The sequence below is a fragment of the Rhineura floridana genome, chromosome 6 (assembly GCF_030035675.1).
Source record: "Rhineura floridana isolate rRhiFlo1 chromosome 6, rRhiFlo1.hap2, whole genome shotgun sequence".
NCBI classification, from domain to species: domain Eukaryota; kingdom Metazoa; phylum Chordata; class Lepidosauria; order Squamata; family Rhineuridae; genus Rhineura; species Rhineura floridana.
In genome coordinates, this window is record NC_084485.1 from 121372869 (window position 1) to 121398648 (window position 25780).

At 42.8% G+C, this 25780-nt stretch overlaps 2 protein-coding genes across 14 annotated transcripts in view; one reads left to right on the top strand and one right to left on the bottom strand.

The window, feature by feature from the left end:
- The window catches only part of HFM1 (helicase for meiosis 1), a 164248-nt gene extending 139108 nt beyond the window's left edge, over positions 1–25140 (bottom strand). For 7 of the 10 annotated variants that reach the window (XM_061633640.1, XM_061633648.1, XM_061633647.1 and 4 more), the window contains exon 1: positions 24597–24666. Coding sequence is in view for 1 of the 10 variants with exons in the window: in XM_061633646.1 (XP_061489630.1) it covers positions 24597–24784 (188 nt within the window). In the remaining 9 variants the exon portion in view is untranslated. Of the gene's footprint in view, positions 1–1777; positions 1852–21962; positions 22025–24596 lie in introns of those variants that run through there. The other 3 variants (XM_061633646.1, XM_061633644.1, XM_061633643.1) reach the window with 3 other exon arrangements.
- The window catches only part of CDC7 (cell division cycle 7), a 37741-nt gene continuing 35793 nt past the window's right edge, over positions 23833–25780 (top strand). For 2 of the 4 annotated variants that reach the window (XM_061633652.1, XM_061633656.1), the window contains exon 1: positions 23839–23901. In XM_061633652.1, the coding sequence (XP_061489636.1) occupies positions 23871–23901 (31 nt within the window). In that variant the 5' untranslated portion in view covers positions 23839–23870. Of the gene's footprint in view, positions 23922–25263; positions 25460–25780 lie in introns of those variants that run through there. The other 2 variants (XM_061633653.1, XM_061633654.1) reach the window with 2 other exon arrangements.

Below are 25780 nucleotides of genomic sequence, written 5' to 3' on the forward strand. Positions count from 1 at the left end.
TTATGGGAGTCTCTATCCTAAAGCATTAAGGCTGGAAAACAGCATTTAAACTGAAACAAAAGTACCATCTCCCATTTTCTTGACAAACCAGAAATAATAAGTTCTTCTGTGAGTGTTGTAATCAAAGTTCATTGTCACTAATGGATGCTATTGGACTGTTAAGGAAGCCCAGATGGAAGGTGCTAGGAAAGGCCTGATACCTGAAGTCAGCATAGCTGGACACCTGCCATGGCCCACACCCAGTAGCAGACGTCATGGTGGCATGCACTGCTGACCTGAATCTCCAATTGCTTGCATTGCTGTTGCTCACCAAGGGGTAGAGGGTGAGGTGGTGCAGTGCAAATGCACTGTGGAAGCACAGGACTGGCTCTGCCAGTGCATTTGCACTACACTGACATCACTACCACCTTGCCCCTCTACCTTTCCGTAAGCATCAGTGATGTAGCCAATCAGAGGGAAGATACGTGGCACCACTCCACTACTGCCCACGCTGCAGTAAGGGGCCCATCTCTGATCACTGGGCCCCCCGAAACTGTCTTGCCCTTTTACTTCCTTCTTTCTGTTACCCAAAGGATCATCCCTAGAGTAAGCAGGAACCACCTGAGGAAGGTATGTGACTGAAATGAGTGTCGGATGTGTGTACTCTCCAGTTGTGTCTTACCTCCTGTCTCTGCAAAGTATACAATAAAAGGCTTAAAACTTTGCTCTTTTCAATAGGCCCTGGTCTCATCCACCTTGGTCCTCTGTGCAGTTATGTCATCCCCCTTCCAGCTCAATGGTAGTTCCTGAGGGACTTACATAGAACTGGGTGGAGTGAGACGAAAATCCAAAGAACTCTACTCGCTGTGTGCAGCGGAGGCAGCTTTGGGCTTCTGTTTCTCAAAGAGTAGCCCAAATGCAGAACTGCTATTGGAGCTGAAGGGATGAACAAGTGATATGGCATGGAGGTGTGCTAATCAAAGGGCAAAGGCTAGAGAGACTAGACTACTAAATCTGCTCAAGCTCTGGGGCATGCCTTTACAAATAGCTTTTTGGATCTCAGGCTAATCTTTCAAAGGAAACAGGCTAAGGCTTCAATCCAACACAGGATCCTATGCATGTTTACTGAAGAGTATGTAGAGTGGTACTTTGGAGAAAACATGCATACTTTTTGGCTAAATCCTATAAGCATTTAGTTGGGAGTTAAGAATCTTTAGACTTGATGGGATGTAGTTCAGGGTACACCTAAAACACAGGTTGCACCCCAAACTTCCAAATAAAATAGCTATCTAGAGAAAAAGATTGCTGTGAGCACAATATCTTGCACAACATTCTCACCACAACTGACCTGACGTCTTGTGTTGCTGTAGATGGTGAATGCATGGATGCAGAAACAGCAGGATTTCTGCAGCATGACTCTTTGCCTTTTAAACGGAATTCACAAGAAGGAAATTAAGATCACATAAATGCCTTGCCATAAGTATTTAGCAAAGGCTATACTGTTTCATTGTACCCTATCAAAATCCATTATGTTATCTGAGCAATGCCAGAAGATATGCAGGAGCAAATACATATGATCAAAATGACCCAAGAGTAACTTGCCACTATAATCATTTCAATGAAGTATATCAATGCTTTCCCTTTCTTTCTCCTTTGCCATATTTTAAAGAGATGTAAGGTAGCTAGACTAGTACTCCCTGCTCACCTTACTGGAAGACTATAGAACTAATTAGGATGCACAATGATTTTAAAATGCAAATGCTTCAAGTGTGCTGCTTATATGGAAAATAAATGTTACCTTTGAAAACTGCATGTTCCAGATGTTTAAGTGTCTGGGTATATAATATTTAAATATTAGTTGTGAGAACTTTGTGAAGACATACATGATTCATGTCACTTTTGATTATGGTTCCACTTGAAACAAAAGATCACTAAAAAAAGAAAAAAGAAAAAACAGTATAAACGTGGCACATGCAACAAAATGTTGCAGCTTATAGTGTGCAGTTCAAGATTCTAGCCACTCCATTCTGGTCTGTCAGCATTCCATCAGCACTGGGCAGACATAGTTCTCACTGGGCTGCTTGGAGTTCCCAACCTTAGCCCCCCCCCCAGCAACTTTTTTGTACTTCTGCAAATCTTGGAGTTGCCCCAACCCTGCTGAGTCCCCCTTCTTGTGCGTTGGTGATGCCATTTTGGCTACATGGAACTCACAGCCTGAACAGCAGAAATAGAGGGGATTATGTCAGCAGCAGTAGTAACAGCAGAAGCCCCCCCCCAAAAAAAAACACCCACTGGTGTGTTTCTTTTTTTGCAAAATATCTTCATTATTGTCCAGGAGAAACACTTCTCTAGTGCATCTGAATTGCTGCTACATACAGCATGCAGCATTTCATCAGAAGTTATTTGCTGAAACTAATCATGAAATTATTTCATAGGAAAAACAACAACATTTACAGATTCTGTTCAGATAGATTATCAATGCAATAAAATTCAGGTAAATTTATAGGGGTGGGAGAGTGAATGCAAGGCAAACAAAACTACTTTTATGATGCAACACAAAATATTCTGAACACGACAGACAGTGGTTTAGAATATTTGCTTTTTCACCCAAGAATAAACAATTATTGTGAATATCACAGTTAGGCGAATAAAAACTGACTGGTGATCCCATCCCTGTAACTGTAAATGCTGTTACTCTAGACTTTTGTTTCATACATTTATAAACACTAATGGTGTCATTCAGGCAAAGCGAAGCATCTTTAATTATTTCTCAGTTAAGTAAATGGGAGTTGTTAAAGTTTCACTTTAACTAGGTAACAGTCTATTTCTGTCTCTTTTTATAAAGGTCCCTCATGATCCGATGATCCCAATGGGTTCAACATGAGGATAAGTTACATTCAATGATGTCCACTGACTTGCACAACAAAACTCCACTTGCACAACAGGGCTTCCAGTTTCTCGTCTCTCCCCTCCAGCCCCTCCACACATCGAAAATCTACTCCAGAGAGTTTTCCAACCATCCATAGCAGATTTTGGGGGGCACATTAGGGGCTGAACAGAGGCAAGCTCTGTTGTATGAGCAGATGCCTAACTCACACTTGAATGGATCTTACCCCATGAATAAATCATTGCTTCATACCAGCGGATATCTACCCTAATTCTCTTTACAGTTATTGATATTAAAACAAGATCCTACCACTTTCTTAAAACAATAAAAAGGTGTAACCAATAAGCCATATTTCATAGTCCTGGTGTGCTAGCTTTTCAATCCTGTCAAAAGAGTCACACAAGAGTACCTATTTGTGGGCAAAAGTTCCCAGGTACAATCCCTGGCATCTCCAGTTAGAATTGGGCAGACTCCTATTTGAAACGCTGGAGAGCTGCTGCCCATCAATAGAGGCAATATTGAGTTAGATGAACAAATGGCCTGATTTAGTATAAGGCAGCTTCCTGTGTTCCTAGGTAGGGTCTTCAGAAGGAACTCAGGAGTTTGGAATAGACCTCATCATCCTAGTTTAATAAAGTTTGGGTTGTTTACAAGAAAAATGGGAAGACAAACTAATTGTCCATCCCATATGTGACATCATAAGATCTGGACCAACACTACAGACTTGTGCTCCAATTCTTAGATAGCAAAGGATTATTTAGATACGTAGAGTAAAATTGCTCCATCCCAATTATTTATTTATTATTTATTTATTAGATTTATATCTCGCCCTTTCACCCAGTAGGAGCCCAAGGTGGCCCACTTGTCAGGCTTAGGATGCTGCTTTAGATGCAAGACCCCAAACCATTCTTTGCACCACTATAGCAAAAAGAAGAGTCAAAGGAAAGAATGCTCATATGACCATTACCCATAGAAGTATCAATCATTTTCTAAAGTCCTCGCCCAGGAAAATAATGTATTAATTATAATTAAAATGTGTCAGGCTCATTATTATTTACCAGCAGTGCACCATATATATTATGAATGCCACTGATCTAAAAAAAATCCTTTCATAAGCTGGTACTTATTGCTACTTTTTTGTGAATGTAAGATTCATTGTCCTTTTTTCACTGTTTTCTGACACTTTTTGCCCATATTTGCTTTTCTATTATTCTCCAAATTCCTACTGTATAAATTCCACCCTTTCTTCTTTTATCTATAGGATAACCTTCAGCCTATATTCTGAGTAGGTGCAGAGGCTTCTGTAGTGGAGGGATTTAAGATAGGCACGTCTCTTTGGGCAACAGAAGTAGAGACAGTAGGAAAATCAAGGAAAACATTCTGTTAAAATAATTCACTTCGGAGAAATCATGATGCCAAAGCATTCCTTCCAGCTACCATTCTCATAGAGAGAATATTTATTCATTGGTAGATGACCTTCAGCAGGCAGTCGACATCAGAATTTGAATTTTTAGCTTCTACCAAGGTTTCTGATTTTCCTGGGGAAATGAAGGGAGGGGAAAAAAATAAGTAAAGTAAGGGCTAAGAGCTTAATCCAAAAGTTGAGGTACTCTTAATAGAAAACATTTGATATGTCAGCTGATCCCAGGCTGTACATTTTTTTGAGCATCTTGCTGTCCTCCACACAATTTTAGTCTCCTTGGGTATATCTGCACTGGCACAAATCTGAACAGTTTTGCACTACCTGTACACTGATGCACATCCAGTCTGTTCTGTTTGTATCACTTCTTGGTTGTCCACCACACAAATGCCACAGCGCAATTAAGCTGTGGGTTCCACACTATAGATTAGTCTGGTAGCTTCTGCGATTGCTGTTCTAAATATGATAAGATGCCACAATACACCTAGGCCCTATTCCCATGGTATGTTATATGAATTAGTTAAATAATCTCTTTGAACTCTGTTTTTAATTTAAATTGATAACTCTTCCTATCCTAAGGGCTTTGGATAGGCAAAAAGACATTTTAAGAATGGAGAGCAAGGACATTGCCGCCACCACCTATTGTGTTCTGATAGAAACAAAAGCAATCAGGGGCATTTCAGTGCTTATCTAGGAAGGAACTGTTACAAACAAACTAAACCGGAAGATCCAAGCAAAGACTCTGCCTGACACAATGTGATCTAAAATAGCCAAACACTGCTTATTTCAGCTTGGCTTTGGTGCCTGGCTCACACTGGAGTCCTTCAGATGACTTAACAGATGGTCACTACCTCAGAACAGTGGGTTGGACACAAAGATGTGCTTCCTTCAACAGAAACAGTTCTCCAATCAGAGGAAAGGAACCTCTGGATCCAACCAGTGTATATAACAGAAGCTACAAAACTGCAGTAAAACTGCTTGAATGCAGCACTGCCAACGTGACAAATCTGCCATAAAGCATTCTGTATAGTAAGATACATAATCATATATGCTTTAGTGACTTCTGTAATAATTGCTCTATGTTGGCTTGACTTTGAAAATTGTACAGAAACTGCAGCTGGTGTAGCAAACTGTGACTCGACTCTTGTGGATAGCCAGAAACATGAAAATTCTACTCTTCAGAAACTGAACTGGCCTGCTCTTTGTTTTCAGTTGGAAAAGCTGATAATTAAGTATTATGGTGGGAGCAACCCAAACCCAAGATCCACTAGGATGAGCAGAGCTTGAAAGAGATGGATCTCTGGCTGAGCCTGGGCTGAGTCTGAGTTATGCAGCTGAAGCCACTCATCCTGGCTAAACTGGAGATATGCCACCATAAGTCCTCTATCCTAGCTCAGCTGGGGCTCTGCTGAAGTCAGGGTAAATCCTCAACAAGAAGCATTCCAGTGCAGTGGCAGGGACGAGGGGGGGGAACCTTTATTCCAAGCTCCTTTCAGCTTGGCACATGACCTAGTGGACATTACACTGGCAAAAAGAATGGTGTAAGTCAAACTCCATTTTAAAGACTCATTTTCCCTCTGCCATGCTCAGCCAGCAGCAGCCTCTGCTCCTGAATGGGGTTTGGAATAGGAGTAAACTACACTGGCATAATTTACCCCAGCGTACATTATGCTGGTTTCCTATAGTTTGGATTGCTCTGCCATTTTATTTATTTTATTTATTTATAGGCTACAACCCTCGAAACGCAGCTCCTATAAACATAAAACTACTATGTAATGTAATAAATAAATTAGTAAAATATCATAACAAAAATGTCAACAGCAATAACAATAAGATTAAGATCAGCCCAGCATAATATGCATAAAATCAGCTAAAAATATTTTAAATCAGGGATGGCCAGATGATGCAACAGGATCTCATGATAGTTCTCCAGGTGATTTGCAGCAGATCAACAAGGGTGTCCAGCTCCCAATGGTTTAACAATATCAGTGACAAAAAAGCTCTTTTTTTCCTCTTCTAAAGTAGGAAATCAAGGAAGCTTGGAAAGAAACTAAAAGGGTCTGTGTTCTGGTACAAGTGCCACTTTTGATACTAAAAACAAATTCCAGGGCTGGGCATGTGACCACAGGCATCTTATTCCTCATGTTCTCTTTCCAAAGCCACTATTTTGCAACTGGCTCTGGTTGGTGAACCTCAGGGTCCAAGTGAAAAACAAAGTAGATCCCACAAGTCTAAGTGTGCCCACCCATTTAAAAATATTAAGTCATTTACAGCTTGGGCTCCATGGAACAATGAGTACAGAAAAGAGTACAATGAGGGTGCCTGCCTAATGTCAATAGGCAGGGAGTTCCAAGGGCAAGTGCTGCCACACTAAAGGATCAATTTCTTACAAGAGCAGAACAAGTATTATGTGGCACACATAACATGGAAAGCACACCTTGAACTTGGTCTGGTAGCAAATCGGTAACCAGTGCAGATTTCAGAGCAGGGGTATTATGTGCTGATAGGGTCTCACTCATGTCAGCAACTGGGCAACAGCATTCTGCACTAACTGCAGCCCTGGGGTCAGGTTGTGCTGCATAGGGATTTCTGTGACCTTGGCTGACTGGCTGCCAGGATTTTTTGTTTGTTTGTTTGTTTGTTTTGACTGGTTGTGGAATCCTACGTTTTCTGCCTTACTCATACGAATCGTGTGATTGGTGTGGTATTGCATTTAGAAAATCATCACTGTCAGTTCAACCCCCTTAAAGCCACTGATGATGCACCTTGATGGTTGCATGATAGTTTGTTTCTTGTCCAATAGTGGTAAAAGAGAATTTGCATACTGGGAAGTGTGGCTGCAATTCCTGTTGTTCCCAAACTACTGCCTGTGAAGGTAGACCAAACCATGTGTGTTTTCTCTCTGTCAGTTATTACTCACTGGAATTGAGTTGGCTGTCAACGTGAGATTATACCAGTCCACAGGGTAGGCAGAAAAAGGCAGAGAATCTTCTTACTCTTACTCATTTCTCAAACCTCTTTCTGAAGTGAAGGGTCAAGTCTGTAAAGAAGTTTGAAGCAGCCATGTTAAAAGCCAGAGGCAGGGCATTCCAGGCAGGAGATAGCCAATGTGATGTTCCTGTATTAATGTAAATATGGTAAGTGCTGTTTGTATAGAAGATACATGGTAAGTGGAATGAAAGAGGAGGGGGGAGTAGATGAGCAGTAGAATGCTGGATGATTGGCTGAGCGTTTGAATGGCTGAGAGTATAAATGGAAGAATGACAGTTGAATCTGGGTGGGTTGTTTTGGTGGTGTTTGGAGGTGGATGTTAGGTGGTGGATGTCAGGAGAGTGTGGAGAAAGAGGGAGTGGGAGTTGTAGTTAATGATAAGTCAAGTATCACAGAAATAGATGAAACCATATGCTTAAGTACCATTAGAAAAGTAATCTTGTTATTTCTGTTATTTAATAAATACTATTTTGGTTTACCGAAGGCCTGATCCTTGGCTGGGGTTTCACAGACCAGAAGGGAGGGTAAGGTAATTACCAAGGCTGAAGGGCAACAGTAACAAATGGTGGCAGCGGTGAAGAGGAGAATAATAACATTACAAGTATCCAGAGCAACCCCGAGTTATATGAGTTATCTACATTGATACAAGGGGGTTGGGAACAGCATAAGCACGCAGTCACAAAAGTAACCAGACAGGGAGAGGCTCAGACAAAGTCTCTGGGAACATTGGTTATAGGACGTGACTGGTGGTGTTGCCTAGCAGGGGGATCTAGTGAGATCTGTGCTAGAGCGGAGAGAGAAACCATAAAAAAGGACAGTCCGGACTGGTGGAGTCCCTGGTGGTGCCTAGTGAAAGGTAGTAGCCACAAGCAGGTAGGAACCTGACAGGGAGAGCCAGGGAAGGGTGTCACAGCCAACCCTGCCTGGATATGGATATCTTTGCAGAGGATCCCTAGTCAAGCCTCAACAACAGCACAATCCTAACAATATCTACTCAGAAGAAAGTCCCATTAAGTTCTATAGGGCTTAGTCCCTTAGTAAGTGTGTTTAGAATTGCAGCATTCAGGGGCATCCATCTTTACTCCTGAGTATTCCTAACTAACATCTCCACAACAGGAGGCTCCTCTCTTCCTACAGTGGCCTTCTGGTGACTGGCCTGGCCTGAGGGCACTTAAATCCTTCTTGCCAAAAGCAGGTAGGCTAGATTAAATATTCCCTACCCAGGCTCCCTAAACAGGTGAGAAGGAATGATTCCATCATTTCAGCAGGACTTGGAAACACCATCTTTTAGCTAAGATTTCTGTCTTAATTTCCAAGCAGAGAAATGTTTTTGTTTAAATGGTATGCTCCAAGCAACTTTGGTTGATGCTTAATGGCATCACTAGGGCCCACCCTGTGGCATCACTAGGGCTGCCCCTGAAATCTCAGGGTTTGGGATGTCTGACCTGGCAACCCTACCTGGGACCCAAATATGTGTGAGAGAGTATTTTTTCCCATACCACCGTACCCATTCGTTAAGAACACCAATGAGGCCCTGCTTGTGGTCCCTGTGTGGGACAAGGTCAGCAGTGCAGGGATCAGAGTGAGGCTTTTTCAGTGGCAGCTCCAAAATGATGGCATGATCTCTGCACTGAGGTGAGTCTCTCCTCAACATTATACTCTTTTAGGGAGAAGGTGAAGATGCACCTCTTTGGCCAGGCTTTTGAAGGTGAGAAAGTGTAATTTACTGGAGTTCAGCTTTGTATTGTACCTATTTCTCTTTTATGATTTTAGTTTATGCTGTTTGCTTTGTACTGATGTTTTCATTGGTTTTAGAAATATGTATTAGTGTGCTTTAATATGTTGCACATTGCCCAGTGACTGTATGGTGAAGGGTGATATACAAATATCTAAATAATATAAATAAAAGGTTTTAATTGTGTATCGCAAAAGAGCCATGCAATTGAAAAGCTGAAGCTAATTATATGCCAGGCCCACCACCAATTCTAGTCTAAATAAAGACTAAGTATAAAACTCAAAACTGTTTGAGAGAAGAAAGCTTGATTTTCTTCCAACTGAACAGGCTCTCGGGGTTAATATTCCTCAAGAGGGCAAAAAGACAAAATTTCACAAGCAGCAGTTGCTTTGAAATTTCCGTTACATTTTGCATATTTTATTAAAATGTCATTTTAATAGATTTTTCTTGCAGTATTATTTATTACAGGGGTAAATATAAGCATATGTTTTCCAGTATGAAAACAGTTATGATTTATGTATATAGATGGCTTGTGCTGTATAATTATAGGGAAATATTTGTATAATTGAAATTTGCCCTAGATTACATTCTTTAATTGGCTCAGGAAACACTCCATTCATGTATATAAAACATGAGGCCGCAGAACAAATCCAAAACTTTTAATGAGACTGGATTTCTGAACATAGCAAATCTTCTCCATAAGAGACATTCATTATAAACATAGCTATAGTCATCTCCTTAAATGATATACATAGCAATTAAAGGCAGGCAATGAAGAGGATATAGATACTAAATTAATAAACAGCAATTTAACAAAGTGGTTGTATTAAAGAAAGTTACTTTGCTTCAATTCTCCACAAATGCTCCTAAAGGGACAACATATACTTTTAAGCATATATATATATATATATATATATATATATATATATATATATATACATATATATATATATACATATATATATACATATATATACACATATATACACACACATACATATATACACATATATACACATATATACATATATATATACATATATATATATATATATATATATACATATATATACATATATATATATATATACATATATATATATACATACACATACACACACATTACCCATTTTTTCCCCTTTCTAAACGAGACCCCTTCAAAACAAGTATCAGTTAATACTTTAGAGGGCATTTTGCTCCCAGTACTATCCAACTTAAAAATGATTGCTGGCGTATAGGACTTCAAGGGAATAAAAGGGGGCATAAGAAGGGACCAGGAGCTTTCTCAGATTCTCAGCTGTAGAATTATTAGCACGTTTGAAACAGGAGAAAACTAGGTATTATATAAAATAGCTTCAGGGAGCAGCTTCAGAACACTAAGAGACAGTCCACAGGCAATTTTCTAAAAGAAAAGAACCCTTTCCATACTGCTGTCCTCCTTTTTAATATTTTAAGCCAGATGCCTTGAGTGCTATATGTATTACTTTCCCATTAAGTATAAAATTCCTGCCTTTGATGGGCTGCTTTTGTTTCAAGGCCCTAATGCTGCTATCTGCTGTGGGCACCAAAACTGGTTGTGCTGCCTGCTGGGATTTCTACACACCTTTCTTGGGCCGCAGAAACTGGAAAGCGGTGTGGGGGGGGAAACATTGTTTTCTCAGCCTATATTTCTTTGTTCTTTTGTATTGGGAGTATGGAACAGCATTCTTACAATTGGTTGTGCTTTGTTCTTTGCTGGTAGCTCTTTAGAGCTGAAAGAATGGCAGACAAAGTGAGAAACTATCTCAATGCTGTGCCGTTGTTACTTCCTGCCACATCTGTTTAATCAGAGTATGGAGGGCCTTCCACCAGTTACTTTGGTGAGGAGGAGGAGGAGGAGAAGAGCTGGCATCCATGGAGGAGACAAAGCTGTGTATGCCAGTGTGGTGCAAAGAAGCAGCATGGTGTAGTGGTGTAGCTGGAATTGGACCAGGGAACCAAGGTTCAGATACCCACTCAACCATGAAGCTCACTGGGTGACCTTGGGTCAGTCACTGTCTCCCTGAAAAACGGATAAGGAAGGGAGAGGGAGAATCATGTTTGCTACCTTAAGCTCCTTGGAGGAAAGGTCTGATATAAATGTACTAACAAATAACAGCAAACTCTTCTTTCACAACATTGGGGGATTTTTGTTTAAAAAAACAGTAAGTAAGGGGCAGAGGACATGACAAAGGTGTATAAAATTTTGCCGTGTGTAGAGATAGTGGATAAGGGAAAAAACTCTCCCTCTCGGATAATGTCAGAGCCCAGGATCATCCAGTGGAGCTGAATGGTGGCAGATTCAGGACAGAATAAAATGAAGTACTTCTTCACACTGTACATAGTTAAGCGATTGGAATTTGCTACAACAAAATATGGTGATGCCCACCAAGATGAAAGGCTTTAAAAGGGGATTAGACAGATTGATGGGGAATGAAGCTATCAATGACTACTACAGTAGTTGTGCATGACTGCTATAAGCAGTCTGCAGGATCAGATACAGTAGTCCGCTGCATGCCAGCTGCTGGGAAGCAACAAGAGGCAGCCTATTATGCTCATCTCCTGCTTGTGGGTTTTCATAGGCATCTGTATCATGATCACCTCTTGAGTACTCTGAATCAGACTAGAAGTGGGAGGCGCTGGAGGAAGAGTACTCTGAAGGGGAAAAAGACGGGTGAGATGAGCCAATGGAGCAAAGCCCTTTTGACAAAAGCTCTCCTCGGCCTTTGGATGTGCTCAGATCTACTGATGGGGTGGGAATCCCAGAGGCTGCCTCTCTCTTGCCCCCACCAGAGAATGAGGAGGGCTCAGGGGTGCAATCTGCTGTGACAGAGTGGGAAGATTCAGAGGAGGAGGGGGTCTGGCACCATCTCCCAAGGAGAGGCAGTACATCAAGAGAAAAGGAGAGACTCTTCTCTCGGTGGAGCATCTGCCTTCAGGCCAGGAATTCCTGCAGGGCGAGGATTTTCATGAGTAGCTGGGCATTCTCCACCTCTGCTAAAAGCTTGATCCTCAACTGGACTTACTGTTGCTACCTCTTTGCCTTATAAGAGCACCTTGACTGTATTCTGCTCTTTCCATGGCTCTGAGTTCATACTATTAGTCTGCAATAATAAACATTCACTGCTTTACTTACAAGAAAATGCACCTGTTGTCATATTTGGGCGGGAGCCAAAACAATCTGGTTGGACACTGTGGGATACAGTATGCTGGACAAGGTAACTTCTTATCTTCTATTCACAGCAGATAAGACAGTAATTACCCAAACGGTATGCAACAATAAGTAAATAAATCATGTTATAAGAGCTTTTTACTTTTTAAAGTGCCCACTCCAGGAGGAGCCTGGCCACTGCATCTCTGAATGATTCACTTCTCTGAACACCACCTTTTTCCAATGAGACTATGTTGGAGGTAGACTATTCTGCTATCATTTCACAGTGGGTGGGGCTGGAGCATTCCATCACTGTCATTGCAGAGACTTGGCAGAAGGCCTTCACACAGAAACATAGAAGATGGGCTCCATCATGGATACGTTATTCATACCCTTATGTACAATAAAAGTAATCTTATTCAGATGTAAGGATGAAACTTCCTTGTTTGGGTGTCAAACACGTACCCATACATAGACAAGCACCCTGTTCATATTCCTGTGAGCAAAATAAAGGCAAGTTATGTAAACCTCAATTCTGTTGCCTCCTTGTGTCAAGAGCACAAAAATGTACCTGGGGCAAATGGAATATCTGGAGCAAGCAGTGGCTGCTCCCAGCAGAATATCTTTTCTTGCCAGGGGCTGGGACAAGTAGTCCCAGAATTTCTGGTAGGACACTGGTGACCCATGCATCATTTCTGACAGAATAAACTACTATTCAAGAAACATAAATTCTGTTCTCCCTTGGGTGGGCAGAACTACTCACCTAGTTCTTTGTATCCAAGCCATAGATGATACAACTTGGGGGGGGGGACACCCTACAATATTTTACCATAGTGTTGCACTAATGGTCCTTTCTTTGTGAATGGGTCAAAAACTATTTGATAATAATGGAGGGGGTTGTTAGACATTTCACACGGAAAACAGTGTTCAAAATACGTACTGTTATTGCAAAACTTTCCATACAAATTGGGACTCCAATAGAAATCATGCTATAGAAGATCCATCTACGCCGAGCAGGCCTCCACCCCTCTCCTCTCCTTTCCTCTCAGAGCCCATCGTTCCATCTTTCCCATGGGCAGACCCACCCATGCCGAGCAGGCTTCCACTTCTTTCCGAGCCTGTCGTTTCCACCTTTGCAACGACCTGTGACAGCCGGAACTTCGACCGCTTCATCTCTATGATCAAGTTGAATTACTGTTTACCATGGACATTGTCTATGCTGGCAAAAAGTTGGACTACTCCTGCTCCTTTTCCTGTATTAGGACTGGCAGATGCAGTACCAGCAGGACACCTCAGTGGTAGGTTTTGATGTCAACATATTGATGTAAGAACTAGTAGACATTGTCTAATTGTTAGGAATTTATTAGGAAAGTGTTAGGAAAGTGTGTTTTGTTATTGTATTTTCATTGGAAGTTGTAATTGTTGCTTTTTGATATTATTACCTTGTTATTTAATTTTTGTAAATTGTATTGTTTTTATTGATATGTATTTCTATATTTGTGTTTATTTTTTGTAAGCCGCCTTGAGGGCCTTTTGGCCAAAAGGCAGGAAAGAAATAAACTATAATAATAATAATAGAAAGAGGGGCAGTACACCTACATTTTTCTACAACGCTCCAACAACTCATTCACATTCTCTATCATGCATATTTTCAAGCTCTCTGTCTTTCTGATGAAAAGATAAAGATGTCCCCGCACTTATAGTGCGAGTCGTTTCCGACTCTTAGGGTGACGTCTTGCAACGTTTACTAGGCAGACCGTATATATGGGGTGGGATTGCCAGTTCCTTCCCCGGTCTTTCTTTACACACACACCCAGTGTATGGGTACTCATTTTACCAACCACGGATGGATGAAAGGCTGAATGGACCTCGACCCCTTTTACCGGAGATTCGACTTCCTCCTTCCGTTGGAATCGAACTCCAGCCGTGAGCAGAGCTTTGGCTGCATTACCACTGCTTACCACTCTGCGCCACGGAGGGTCTTTTGCGCCACGGAGGGTCTTTTGTCTCTCTGATAGATGGTCACTAATTAGCAGGATCAAATGATGGTTTCAGATCCTGATTGCTCACTAACAATAGTTTAAAGCAAGGGTAGGAATCCTTTTTGGCCCAGCAGACCAGATCTTTATCTCCTCACAATCCCACCACCTGTCAAAATTGGTGTGTGGGAGTGGAGGGAGATAGTGACAAAGCAAGACTGAACTCTCCATACATCAGCTGATGCACAGGAAGTTCAATCCTGTTTTCCGCAGGGTTCAAACATGCCAGCAACTTCCCCGCAGGGCTCTCACCGGCATACCCAAAGCAATTGTGGATAGTTTAGAACCAGAAACTTCCAATCTCCTCGTGGATGTGGAAAGAAGAGGACAGAGGAAGACGGACTGCACAAGCCCAAAGCTCACTGTGGCACATTCACTTAGTGGGAAACCATGGTTTCCTGTTATGTTTGAGCTGTTGTTTTTTATTTCTGCCACAACCATAATGCTGGCATTTTCACATTGCAACCTACAAGTGATAGCAGTGGTATAATAAGAACTCTGCACTAGGTATCAGAATACCAAGATGATCAGCACAACTCATTACATCTGCAGTGGAGACAGGGCTTCTCACAGATGCTATTTCCAGCTGTACCTGTGCAATGTTTGTGCACTGGCTCTTCATAGATTGGCCATGTTGTGGTTTATCAGGAACTAACACTGCTTGATCACTCCCACATCACTTCCACTGCAGTAAGCAGGATGAGTAAACTAAGAAGCCTTGGCTTCACATTATGCCTGAACCATGGATCATGGTTGTTATTCCCTCACAAACCATGATCAGCAAGCCAAAAATAAACCATGACTTTACAGCAGCTAGAAATCATGGCTTGTTAGGGAGTGTGAAAAAAATGAACTTTGCTTTTATAGATTGATTTGTGTTGTATATTAACCTTTTATTTAAGTTTGCTTGGGGATTGTGGTGTTAAGTTGTTGGCTGACTCACAGCTTGGACCATCTGGAAAAATAAGTTGATGGATGTCATATTTTAACTGTAAAAGTTTGTTGTAGATAAACTCTGTCTATCAAGGATAAGGACCACTGCTTTCTTTGACGCTTTTGAAATGCATGTTGATTCTAAATCAAAGGGATCTTCAGGCTATAATTACCCAGGGACTCCTATGAGATGGGACATTCAGGGTGGAATCTCAGAAACAAAGGATCACACACCAGGCAGACGGACTTCAAAAGATCTGCAGATATTGTAAGTTGGTAGGGATAGTTTGAACTCTGTTTAACTCACGTTTATTTGGGTGTACTTTTTGGCTCCAAACAGGAAGGATGCTTGAGTGTATGCATGTAATCTCACTTATGTTTAAACCCTTTTTTCTGAGAACCACCTATTTTATCTTTTTAGTAAACTTTTATCTTTGTTTCATTAAAACACTTGTGGTCTCCATTTATACACCAAAAATGACTGAAGCTAAGTCACATACTCCTTGGAGTTGTTCTTGGGAAGGCACAAGGGAAGTTTTGGGGCTGTTTGGGGAAGGCAGCCTTATAGAAAAATAAATTACAGTACTTTCACCTAATGGCAGCAAAGGTCTAAAGAGAAGAGTGGGTGAGCAAACGGGTACACTCTGACTTGGCCAGGAACTTCCTCCGCCACATGGCACAGGACCCAGGGAAGTGGGAATGCCATCACATGGAGCAACAAACCATGATTCCTCATTCAGACATGCCAAGGTTTCCTGGTTTGTTTATCTTGCTCACACCAGGAGGAGCAAAGTGACAGCAATTGGGTAGCATGTATTAGCATGTTGCTTGTTCCTGAGGAACCATGATAAGCCAAAAAGTCTGGCTTATCATCATGTACAAACATAGTGACAGCATTCAAGCTCTTCATTTTCAACCTATGTACCTTATGATAAGGTATTTCCTCAGAGAAACAAACATTTCACCATCTCCACTCTTCCCCTGACCCCTCCACATCTGTAAAGGGTCATGTTAGTGAAGGAAAATGATACTGTGGCAGACAGATGCAAAATGACTGTGGACATTGGGTTGGAAAATGCCAATATACATTAAGAGGCCCAGGGAGAAATAAATAAAATGATATGTTAAATATTCTCCTTAAGTTGCATGATTTCAGTCACTAAGTTTATGGATCTTTAATTCTTTCTAATCGACTTTCCAAAAGATATCTCTGCCAAGGACTAAGGAGAATAGCAAAGAGATAATGAAAGAGAAAAAATTCATCTAGATAATGCATTGTTTCCATTACAACTCTATAACCTACAATTATGTACTCCTTAAATCTTTGTATTTTGTTACAGCTCTCATAATAACTATGGCTTGATATATAGATTCTCTCCCTTGGCCATTACCAATTGAGTGAAAAAATATGCATTTATGAAGCTTTATTAATAAGATGTGAATAATTCAAACAGCTTCTACCGTGAAGAAAAAGGAGAATATCTTCTTATTTGCATATAAATGAAATGATGCTTTAGTGTCAGAGTTGAAAATTAAATAATATAAAGTTTTACAGTGCAGTCCTAACACTGTCATAAATATTAAGGTCATAAGCTGAGATTTCCTAACATCTCATCTTATCTTCTTTTGCAAAAGTGTGACTGAGAGGCCAAATCCTGCTTTGCCATATTTGTATTAATAGTTACAGAGTCCAATGCATGAATTAACATGGATAATATGAACAGATTCTGAACCATATTTGATAGTGGAAGACAAAGTGCCAGATGCTAATCCATGAAAATAAGCAGAAACTGAAGTTATGCATTGGAAAAAATAATAGAACGAACAGGGGGAAAGGAAAATAAACAAGTACTCTTTGAATTCTGTGGGTATAAGAGAATAGCATTTCAAAAAGGCAAAGGAGATGAACTCTAAGGCTAAGCAGGGATTTTTAAAATGTAATGCATTCCTAGAAAAATTAAAACAACCCCAAATTCACAATAACCGAACTTCCCACTGAATTAGCAGAAAATCACCACTAGGAGCTACCACCAATTAAGCAGTGTCTCAGTTTGACCATTAGTGAGTCTCTAGGAAAGACAGTCTGGCCAACCAGCTGCTCAGTGATTCAGGAAGGGCCAAAGGAAGGGTGGGGAGCTCAGACCTGGGTGCTGAATTAAGTCCTCCAGGCCTCTCTAACAGGACCTCAGGACAACCCCTGTCACACACACACACCTTCAGAGGCTCTGCTCTGGGTCCTCCTCAGATGCTTTTGCGTGAGCAGAAAGTGCCCTTGAACTATAATAATGCCTCTTGCTTGTCTGAATAAAGGATAGGGAGATGGGTGTGGGCGTGTAGAAACCTCTTGACGTGTGCCTGGAATGTAACCTATTGTACAAAGTAGGAGTCACATCCATTGCTCCAACCACTTTTGCCTCTGGCCCCACCCACCATTGGCATGCAGCCCATGGAAGGTTTCCCATGAGGGATGTGGCTCTCAGGCTTAAAAAGAATCCCCACCCCTAGTGAAGAGCACATTGTTTGTACACAACAGATCCCCGGATTCAATCCCTGGCTTCTCCAGGTAGGGCTGGGAAGACTTCTGCTTAAAACAAGCTAGGTAGTCGTCCGGGGTCTTAAGGGGTCTTACACCCCTTACTTTTTTGGGAGCAGGGACCCACAAGGGTCCCTACATCCCTAGCATCCTATGAGCTAATCAGCATGGAAGGTGAGTGTTAGCTGTGAAGAGTCTTCTGACATGCTTCCTTGTCCTTTCCTGCTAATTTGAGCCAATCAGGAGGTGTGTCAGCCACTGAGAAGACTCTACGCAGTAGCTAATACTCTCCCCTTTCATGCTTATTGGCTCCTAGGGATGTCTGTTGTTGTGAGAGAAGGCATTGACAAGGTTTTCATTCTCAATCCTGCAGCAAAAAAAAGGGGCCGTAGCGTGGCTGTGACTACCACGAAGGAACCCTGCACTTCTCAGTTTGCCACCATGCTACTGGTTAAAACTGAAGAGAGCCAGTGTATGCAATACTGAGCTAGATGAAGAAATGGTCCGATTGTGACCAAGGCAGCTTCCTACAATTCCAGAGAACACATCAAGTGCTGATTTCTGTAGTAACAACATAATGTATTTAGAGAGCTTTTTTTAAAAAGTGTTTAAATAAAACACACTACATGGGCTCTATAACGTCACCTCTTCTTGGCTCCTGCATAGGCAGCAACATCCTTATACTCATTTCAGTGGTACTAGAAAACATTTCAACAACTTAAAAGGCTATTGATTCATTTGAATAACTAATCAGCATTCAACTGATCATTTGTCAAAAAGCTTCCTCCCACCTCCATCGAAGCCTGATAGATTAAATTGAAAAGTTTGGGCTCAAAATGTCAGCTCAGCACCAACAGAAGACTTAAGAACATTTAACAAAATGAGACACTCTTATAATTTAATGTAGAAAAGTGAGAAAGAATTACAACTTGGGGAAACTGGTTGGTGAGTATGAACATGTCCATAGTCAACAGCTACCATTCATGTATACAAAACATGATGATTAAACACCAGTAGTTACTTGTCACTATCCAGTTGCCAAAGGCAATAACTATGCACATGTCCTTCTACGTTTGCAGTTACACCCAGGGCAGGCGTCAACCACTGGCACAGTCAGGCAATTGCCAAGGGCCCATACCCCACCAAAGGGCCTACTGACAAGAGCCCCTCCCCCCAGACCTGCTTCGCTCCTTCCTTCTCCATTACAACCTGCTCATTCCCCTGGTACTTGCTCTGGCCAAGAGGGGATGAACAAGCAAACAACAGCAGGGATAAGGAGGTATAACAGCTGCCCCTGCTTGGCTCATCTAAGCTGTTTTTTCTGTATTGTTATTAAGGCTATCCTTAGTTAGGTGTGGGGGTTTTGCACAGTTTTTAAGCTATTTTTAGTTGTGGAAGGCGATTTGTAAATTAATAAAATAAAGTACATCTGGCAAGAAAGTTGTTAGCAATGATAAGGCAGAGGACTGGCAACAGTGGCAGTGAGGGGATAGGCTTATTGAGGGAGGAGAGCCTATTGAGGATATTCTTCCCAAGAGCACCCCAAAAACTACAACTATCACTGGTTACAGCTGTACATTATGCCGGTGCATTGGTTAAGTTTCTTTGTACCATAAATTTGAATGGGATTTTAGCATTTTTGGGAGCTCAGGCAAGTTCATTCTTTGAAATGCTTATGGTGGCTAGAGTTGGGTGCTTCCAGATGGGAGCTTAATAAGTATTGGTCATTGGTAACAATTTTTATTTATTTAATTTATTTATAAATATATTTGTATACTGCTATTTCATTAAAAACATCAAAGCAGTTTACAAGTTAAAACAAACAAACATGCAATAAAAACATTACAAATACAATAAAAACAAAGGTCAACTGTTGCAAAAAGGCATCTTCTTAGGCCTGGCAGAACAGAAAGGCATTTAGAAGTTAAAACAGAAGGCGCCTGCTAAATCTCTGTTGGCAGAGCCTTCTAGAGAAATGGACCAATGACACTGAAGGCTCGATTTCATGTCAAGGTTAAATGAGCCTCGCCAACTTGGGGGACAATCAGAGCAGCTCCTGCTGATGACCTCAGTGATCGAGCTGGGATATAACAGTTCAGGCAGTCCCTAAAATACCCTGGACCTAAGTTGTTCACAGCTTTGTAAATTAATACAAGGACCATGAACCTGGCTCAGGAGTGGACAGGCAGCCAGTGCAGATGTTTCAAGAGTGGTATCACATGTAGTCAGCCATGTGCTCCCATCAGTAGACTGGCCGCTGCATTTTGCACCAGCTAGAGCTTCCAAACCAGGGTCAACGGCAGCCCCGCATACAGCATATGGCAGTAATCCAACCTCGAGGTTATCAGTGCATAGATTAAAGAGTTCAGGCTATCCCTGTCCAGGGACGGCCATAGCTGATGAACTAAACAAAGCTGGTAAAAGGCACTCCTAGCCACAGAGGATACTTGGGCCTCCAGAGACAAAGATGAATCTAGAAGTACCCCAGGCTACGGACCTGGTCCTTCAAAGGACCATGGCCCCATCTAGAACAGGTAACTTGCCTAACTCCTGGACATGGGAACAATCTACCCAAAGAACTTCCATCCTGCAAAGATTCAAGCACTGTTTATTGGCCCTCATCCTGTCCACTACAACATTCAGACACTGATCCAGAGCATTCACAGCCTCTCCTGATTCAGATATTATGGAGAAATAGAGCCGCATGCCATCAATATGACACCTTGCTCCAAAACTCCTAATGACAATTCCCAATGGCTTAATATAGATGTTAAATAGCACTGAGGAGAGAACAGTACACTGCGGAAGCCCACAGCACAAGTGACAGGGGACCAAGGAACATTCACCCAGTGTTACTCTCTGGACATGACCCTAAGGATAACTGTAACACAATGCCTCCAATACCCATCACACTGAGCAGGTCCAGGAGGATACCATGAGAGATCAAGCAGAAGTAACAAAGTTGCACTTCCCTTGTCTCTCTCACGATAAAGGTCATCCATCAGGACAACCAAGGTTGCTTCTGTTCCGAAACCAGGTCTGAATCCAGATTGTGATGGATCAAGATAATCAGTCTCATCCGGAATACCTGCTGTTGCTCTACAACACCTTCTCCACCAGCTTTGCCAAGGGGTGTTGATGACAGGTCCATAGTTGTTAACACTCCTTTGGGTCCAGTGTGGGCTTTTTAAGAAGTGGGTGCACCACTGCCTCTTTAAGGTGTTTACTACACCTGTGACCAGGGCCGGATTATCCATTAGGTTTAGTAGGCTGAAGCCTAGGGGTCCGGAGCTCTTGGGGGCCCGCAATCCACGGAAGCAGGACAGGAGCCGTGGATCGCGGGACAAGAGCTTCCGAACCGCCCGCCATCCCCCCTCTTCACTTACCTTTTTCTCCGCTGTTTTTTGCGGTTTGCCATCAATCAAGATGGCAGCCGAGGTTTCCCTAAGGGTCTGAAGCCTCTGCCGCTATCTTGGTTGATGGCACGCATGCATGCTACACACGCGCATTGCTGCCATCAACCAAGATGGCGGCAGAGGCTTCAGCCCCTTAGGGAAACCTCGGCCACCATCTTGATTGATGGGAAACCTACGTGCGCAATACGCGCAGCTGCAAAAAAAGCAGAGAGGTAGGTGAAGCGGGGGGGATGGGATGGGACGGTGGGTGGCTCAGAATCAGCCTAGGGGCCCTCCTTAGATTAATCCAGCCCTGCCTGTGACCCATTCAGTCACCCCACTCCACCTAGCTTTAATAAGCCAGGATGGACAAGGATCTAACGAGCAGGTGGTTGGGCAAATCACTGAAAGCATCTTGTCCACATCATCAGGCCACATTAACTGGAACTGATCCCACAACACTGGGTCCCACATTCCATTGGACACCTTGACTGGAACTGCCACAAATGGCAGCGCTTAAATCACTATGAAGCTGAGCGACTTTGTCCTCGAAGTGTCTAGCCAGCCAGTTACAGCTGGACACTATGTGATTAACTTCTGGACCACATGAAACAACTCAGCTGGGCAGCTCGTGGAGGATGCAATGAAGGGAGCAAACTAGAATCTCTTTGCTGCCCCCACTGCCATGTGGTAGGCCCAATTTTGAGCCTGAACACGTGCTTGGTCAGCTCAGGAGCAAGATCTACACCACTTACATTCTAGCCCTCACCTGGTCTGTTTCATTGACCTCAGCTCCTCAGTATATCAAGAAGCAAAGCGAGCTCCACGGCACCAGAGAGGACCCTCAGGAGCAATCATGTCAGTGACCCTACGAGTCTTACCTTTCTGGAGTGAGACTAGGGCCGCAGCAGGATCACCTGCTCTATCCACTGGAAAATCCCCCAGAGCAGTGAAGAATCTATCAGATTCCATTAGTCTCCAGGGGCAGACCATCCTAACTTGTTGGGTCAATACGCTGAGTCATTCCTCATGTTGGGAATGGGTTAAAATGTTACTCTGTAAATGTGAAGGACACACAGCTGCAACAGATCAAAGGGCTTGGCTATATATTACAAGCTCAGAGAGCCAGGCTGTGTGGGGGGATGAATGTAGGAGAGTTTATGTTGGTGATTGTTGTATCTATGCACTCTGATAAAGTTTGTTTTGCTTGCACGAAGCCAAAGAGTGTTGGAGTGCTTTCTGACCACCTTACTACCCAGACGCGCTGTGCATTCGCACATCTCTGTGTTTTCCGAGCTACAAGCCTCGAGTAACCTGTTGCTTCGGGACATAGAGCCTAACATAACTAGTCCCCCAGCCATGCAGGGGAGAATTCACAGCAAGACCAAACCTCACTAAGAAATAGTCTCACCATGACAATGGGGTGATACCCATCCCACCAATTTCCAGACCACTACCCTTGCCACATGGAGCAAAGATTAGATCGAGGGTATGCCCTGCTCCGTGTATTGGACTGGTGACCATTTGAGACAGGCCCATAGCTGTCGTGGAGGCCATGAACTCCTGAGCTGGACCTGTAGCGGCCCCAGCATGGATGCTGAAGTCATCCAAAACCACTGTTCTGGGTTCCTCTAACACCACACCCAAGACAACCTCCACCAGCTCGGTTCAGGAGCCGCTGAGCAGCGGGGTGGATGGTACACCAACAGAATCCCTAATCTGTCTCTTTGGCCCAACACCAGATGCAAGTCCTCCAGTCCTGCTCCAAGAGAAAGGGATTTCCAGTGATAGGGAGTGAGCTCCTATGGACTACAGCAACACCTCACCTCCCCCGACCCTCCAGTTTGAGCTGATGTTGTACGAAACATCCAGGTGGACAAATCTGAGTCAGATTTGGGTTGCCCAGCTCCCACACCCAGGTCTCAGTGATACATGCCAGGTTGGCCTGTTCATCCATGATCAAATCATGGATCAACATGGTTTTATTACAGACCAGCCTGGTGTTTAGCAGTAGAACCGCCATACTGTTGGAGACAGTGGTAGAGCATCCATTAGTATCAAGGGTAGGGGACAGCCCAGAGAGGGATATCAGGTGCAAGCACCTATCATCACTCCTCCAATGTCTCCTTCTACCATCCCTACCCCTTCCCTCGATCATTGAGATAGATTGCTCAACAACCCCCTCCTCCAGCATTCTCTTGTCAGGATACATCCTATATATAGAAATACCCTGTTAGAAAAAAAAATCAATATACCAGGCTATGCAGACATCAATACACAACAATTAGATCATCATACAGTCCACCCTAAATATACCCACCCTCCAGCAAAGGGAACAAAACAGATAAGCAGGCATCCCATCCTGTCTCTCACAATCACTTATCTACCCCTGTCTCCCATCTAGTGGTTTTGAACTCTCTGGGACACACTAGTCTCTCACACTGGGCACCCCAAAAAGCATAAGACCAGTATGTAGTGTCATGCAATTCATCTTCTCATACCCCCAAATGCATGTGACATACAATAGAATGAACAAAATACCCACAAGTGCAGAAAGGAAACAAAACAAGAAACCAAAATGGGGTGGTGCCTGTGCCCTCATTCCAACCCCAAAGTAATGACCTCTTTGGTGTCACTCCTTCAGGGTTAACCCACACACACACCAGGTCTGTTTGCTGGACAGTAGCCCAGTGTGTGCAATCAGGCTCCACTATATAGCTCTGCTGCTGATACCAGTTAATTGGCAGCAGCTGCAGCGTCTTCAAACATTGTTTTTCTCAGTTGCTGGGATGTGTGGCCTGGTGGTAAGAGGCTTACCAGGTAATGAATGGCAACTGCAGGTAGGTACAAGGCTAGTAGGAGGATGAGGGGGCAGATGTAGTTGCCTGGATGTGCTTAAGACCTCTCCTTTCTCTCCCCCCCCCACCAGTACCACACACACAACACACTCTTGGCATCCTTGTGGTGTTTTAACTTTATTACAGTGGCTCCTAAACTTTTTTCTGCAGGGACCACTTGAAAATTGCTGAAGATCTTGTGGGCCACTTAAATTATTTTTCTGCCTGTTGTAGCAATTGTAATGTGCTGTGCTAGATAATGTATTGTTTTTATTTTTAGTTTATTTCTTTCATTGTATTTGTATTACAATTTGAATTCCACAACTTCAAATTGTGTGTGCTTCATAGACACACTGCAGACCACTGAACGAAGCTCGCAGACCACTGGTGGTCCCTGGAGCAAATTTTGGGAACCCCTGACTTATCAGATTGTGCTTGAATTTAAAGGGTAAATCCTGACTAAATTGGGGGGGGCGATACAGGATGGCAATTTAATGTTGTATGGATGCTGCAAAAAACAAAATGCTTGCACGAGGAGCACCGATTCCACAATAAACATCCAACTGGAAGCACTCCTTCTCAACCAAGAATGTGTAATCATCCAGATGTTTCTGTTACCAAAGGCATCTCCAGGACAAAATTTACAATGTTAAAATATTAGCGAGCTTGTTTACTTACCTTCTTTGGAAATAATTGTTTTCTTTAATGTTTGATATTTTTGAGAGTGAAGTTCTATCAATTTCTAGAAATCCAGTCGTCTTTTTTGGCAGATTAAAATCCTGTTGAGTTGAGGTCCTACTATCCCCACTCAAATTTTGATGAAAACTGAAGAATAGTTTCCTGAAACCTAAGGTGCTATGTCTCATGTTTTGAGTTATCCAAGATCTTCCTCCAGATTTGTATTCATTTAATTTAGAAATAGCCTCCCCAACCCCACTGTTCTGAGATAGGGAAGGGTTCAGAATAAGAAACAAAATGGGAGTTTCTGATTCTTTAATAGAATAATGGCTATTTTAGAGCTGTGAGTTTTCGATCTCCCTCTTTGGTAGACAGTTTGGGGGTCGCTGAACTAAATTTGCAGAACCAAGAAGGTTTCCATTGTCAATGAGCAAACTGTGCACACAGCAGTTTCCTTGAAGCAGATTGTACAAGACAATCATGCCTACTGGCAAGAAAGAAAAACTTAAGGGCAAGGAGCTTCAGTTGCTGCTAGCGAGCATGCTCTTTTGGACTTCGAAAAAAAAAAAAACCGTAGTAAACCTCAACTATTGCTCACGCGTAATACATTCGAGGGGGAGGAGGTGGCGGCAATTGCGTTCAGCCAATTATCCTCCCCGTTTTTTAGAACGACTGCTGGATTGGGCGGTCATACCTCTTCGAACGGGCGCCGGGATTGGCCGCTGTAGAGCCGTCTGCAGAAGGCGGCATCATCAAGCCAAAGACCGGGCTCTTCACAAGGAGGAGGCGATTTCAGCGCGCGCGAGGAAAGTTTTCTGGGCAAGAGAACGCGAGGCTGCCCGCCCGTCCTTTTTTCCTCTGAGGTAGTCCTAGATTCGTTCCCTATATTTATTCCTTGTCTGTTTTGTTCTGACCAAGGAGATCCCTTTTTCCCGTCTTCAGGCTGCTGGGTGAGGCGGGAAGGTTGAGAGAGGGTGGTATCCGTGCGTGTACGGCAAACGGTTGGTTTCCCGCCAAACGTCTTGCGTGGCTCTTTCAAGTCCTGGGAGGGAAGAAAGAGAGTTCCTAGTAATACAACTGGCAGTGGCTTATTTAGCCTTTCCCAACTACTGGGTCCCCAGATGTTGCCAGACTACAACTCGCATCATTCCTGACCATTGGCCATACTGGCTGAGGCTGATAAG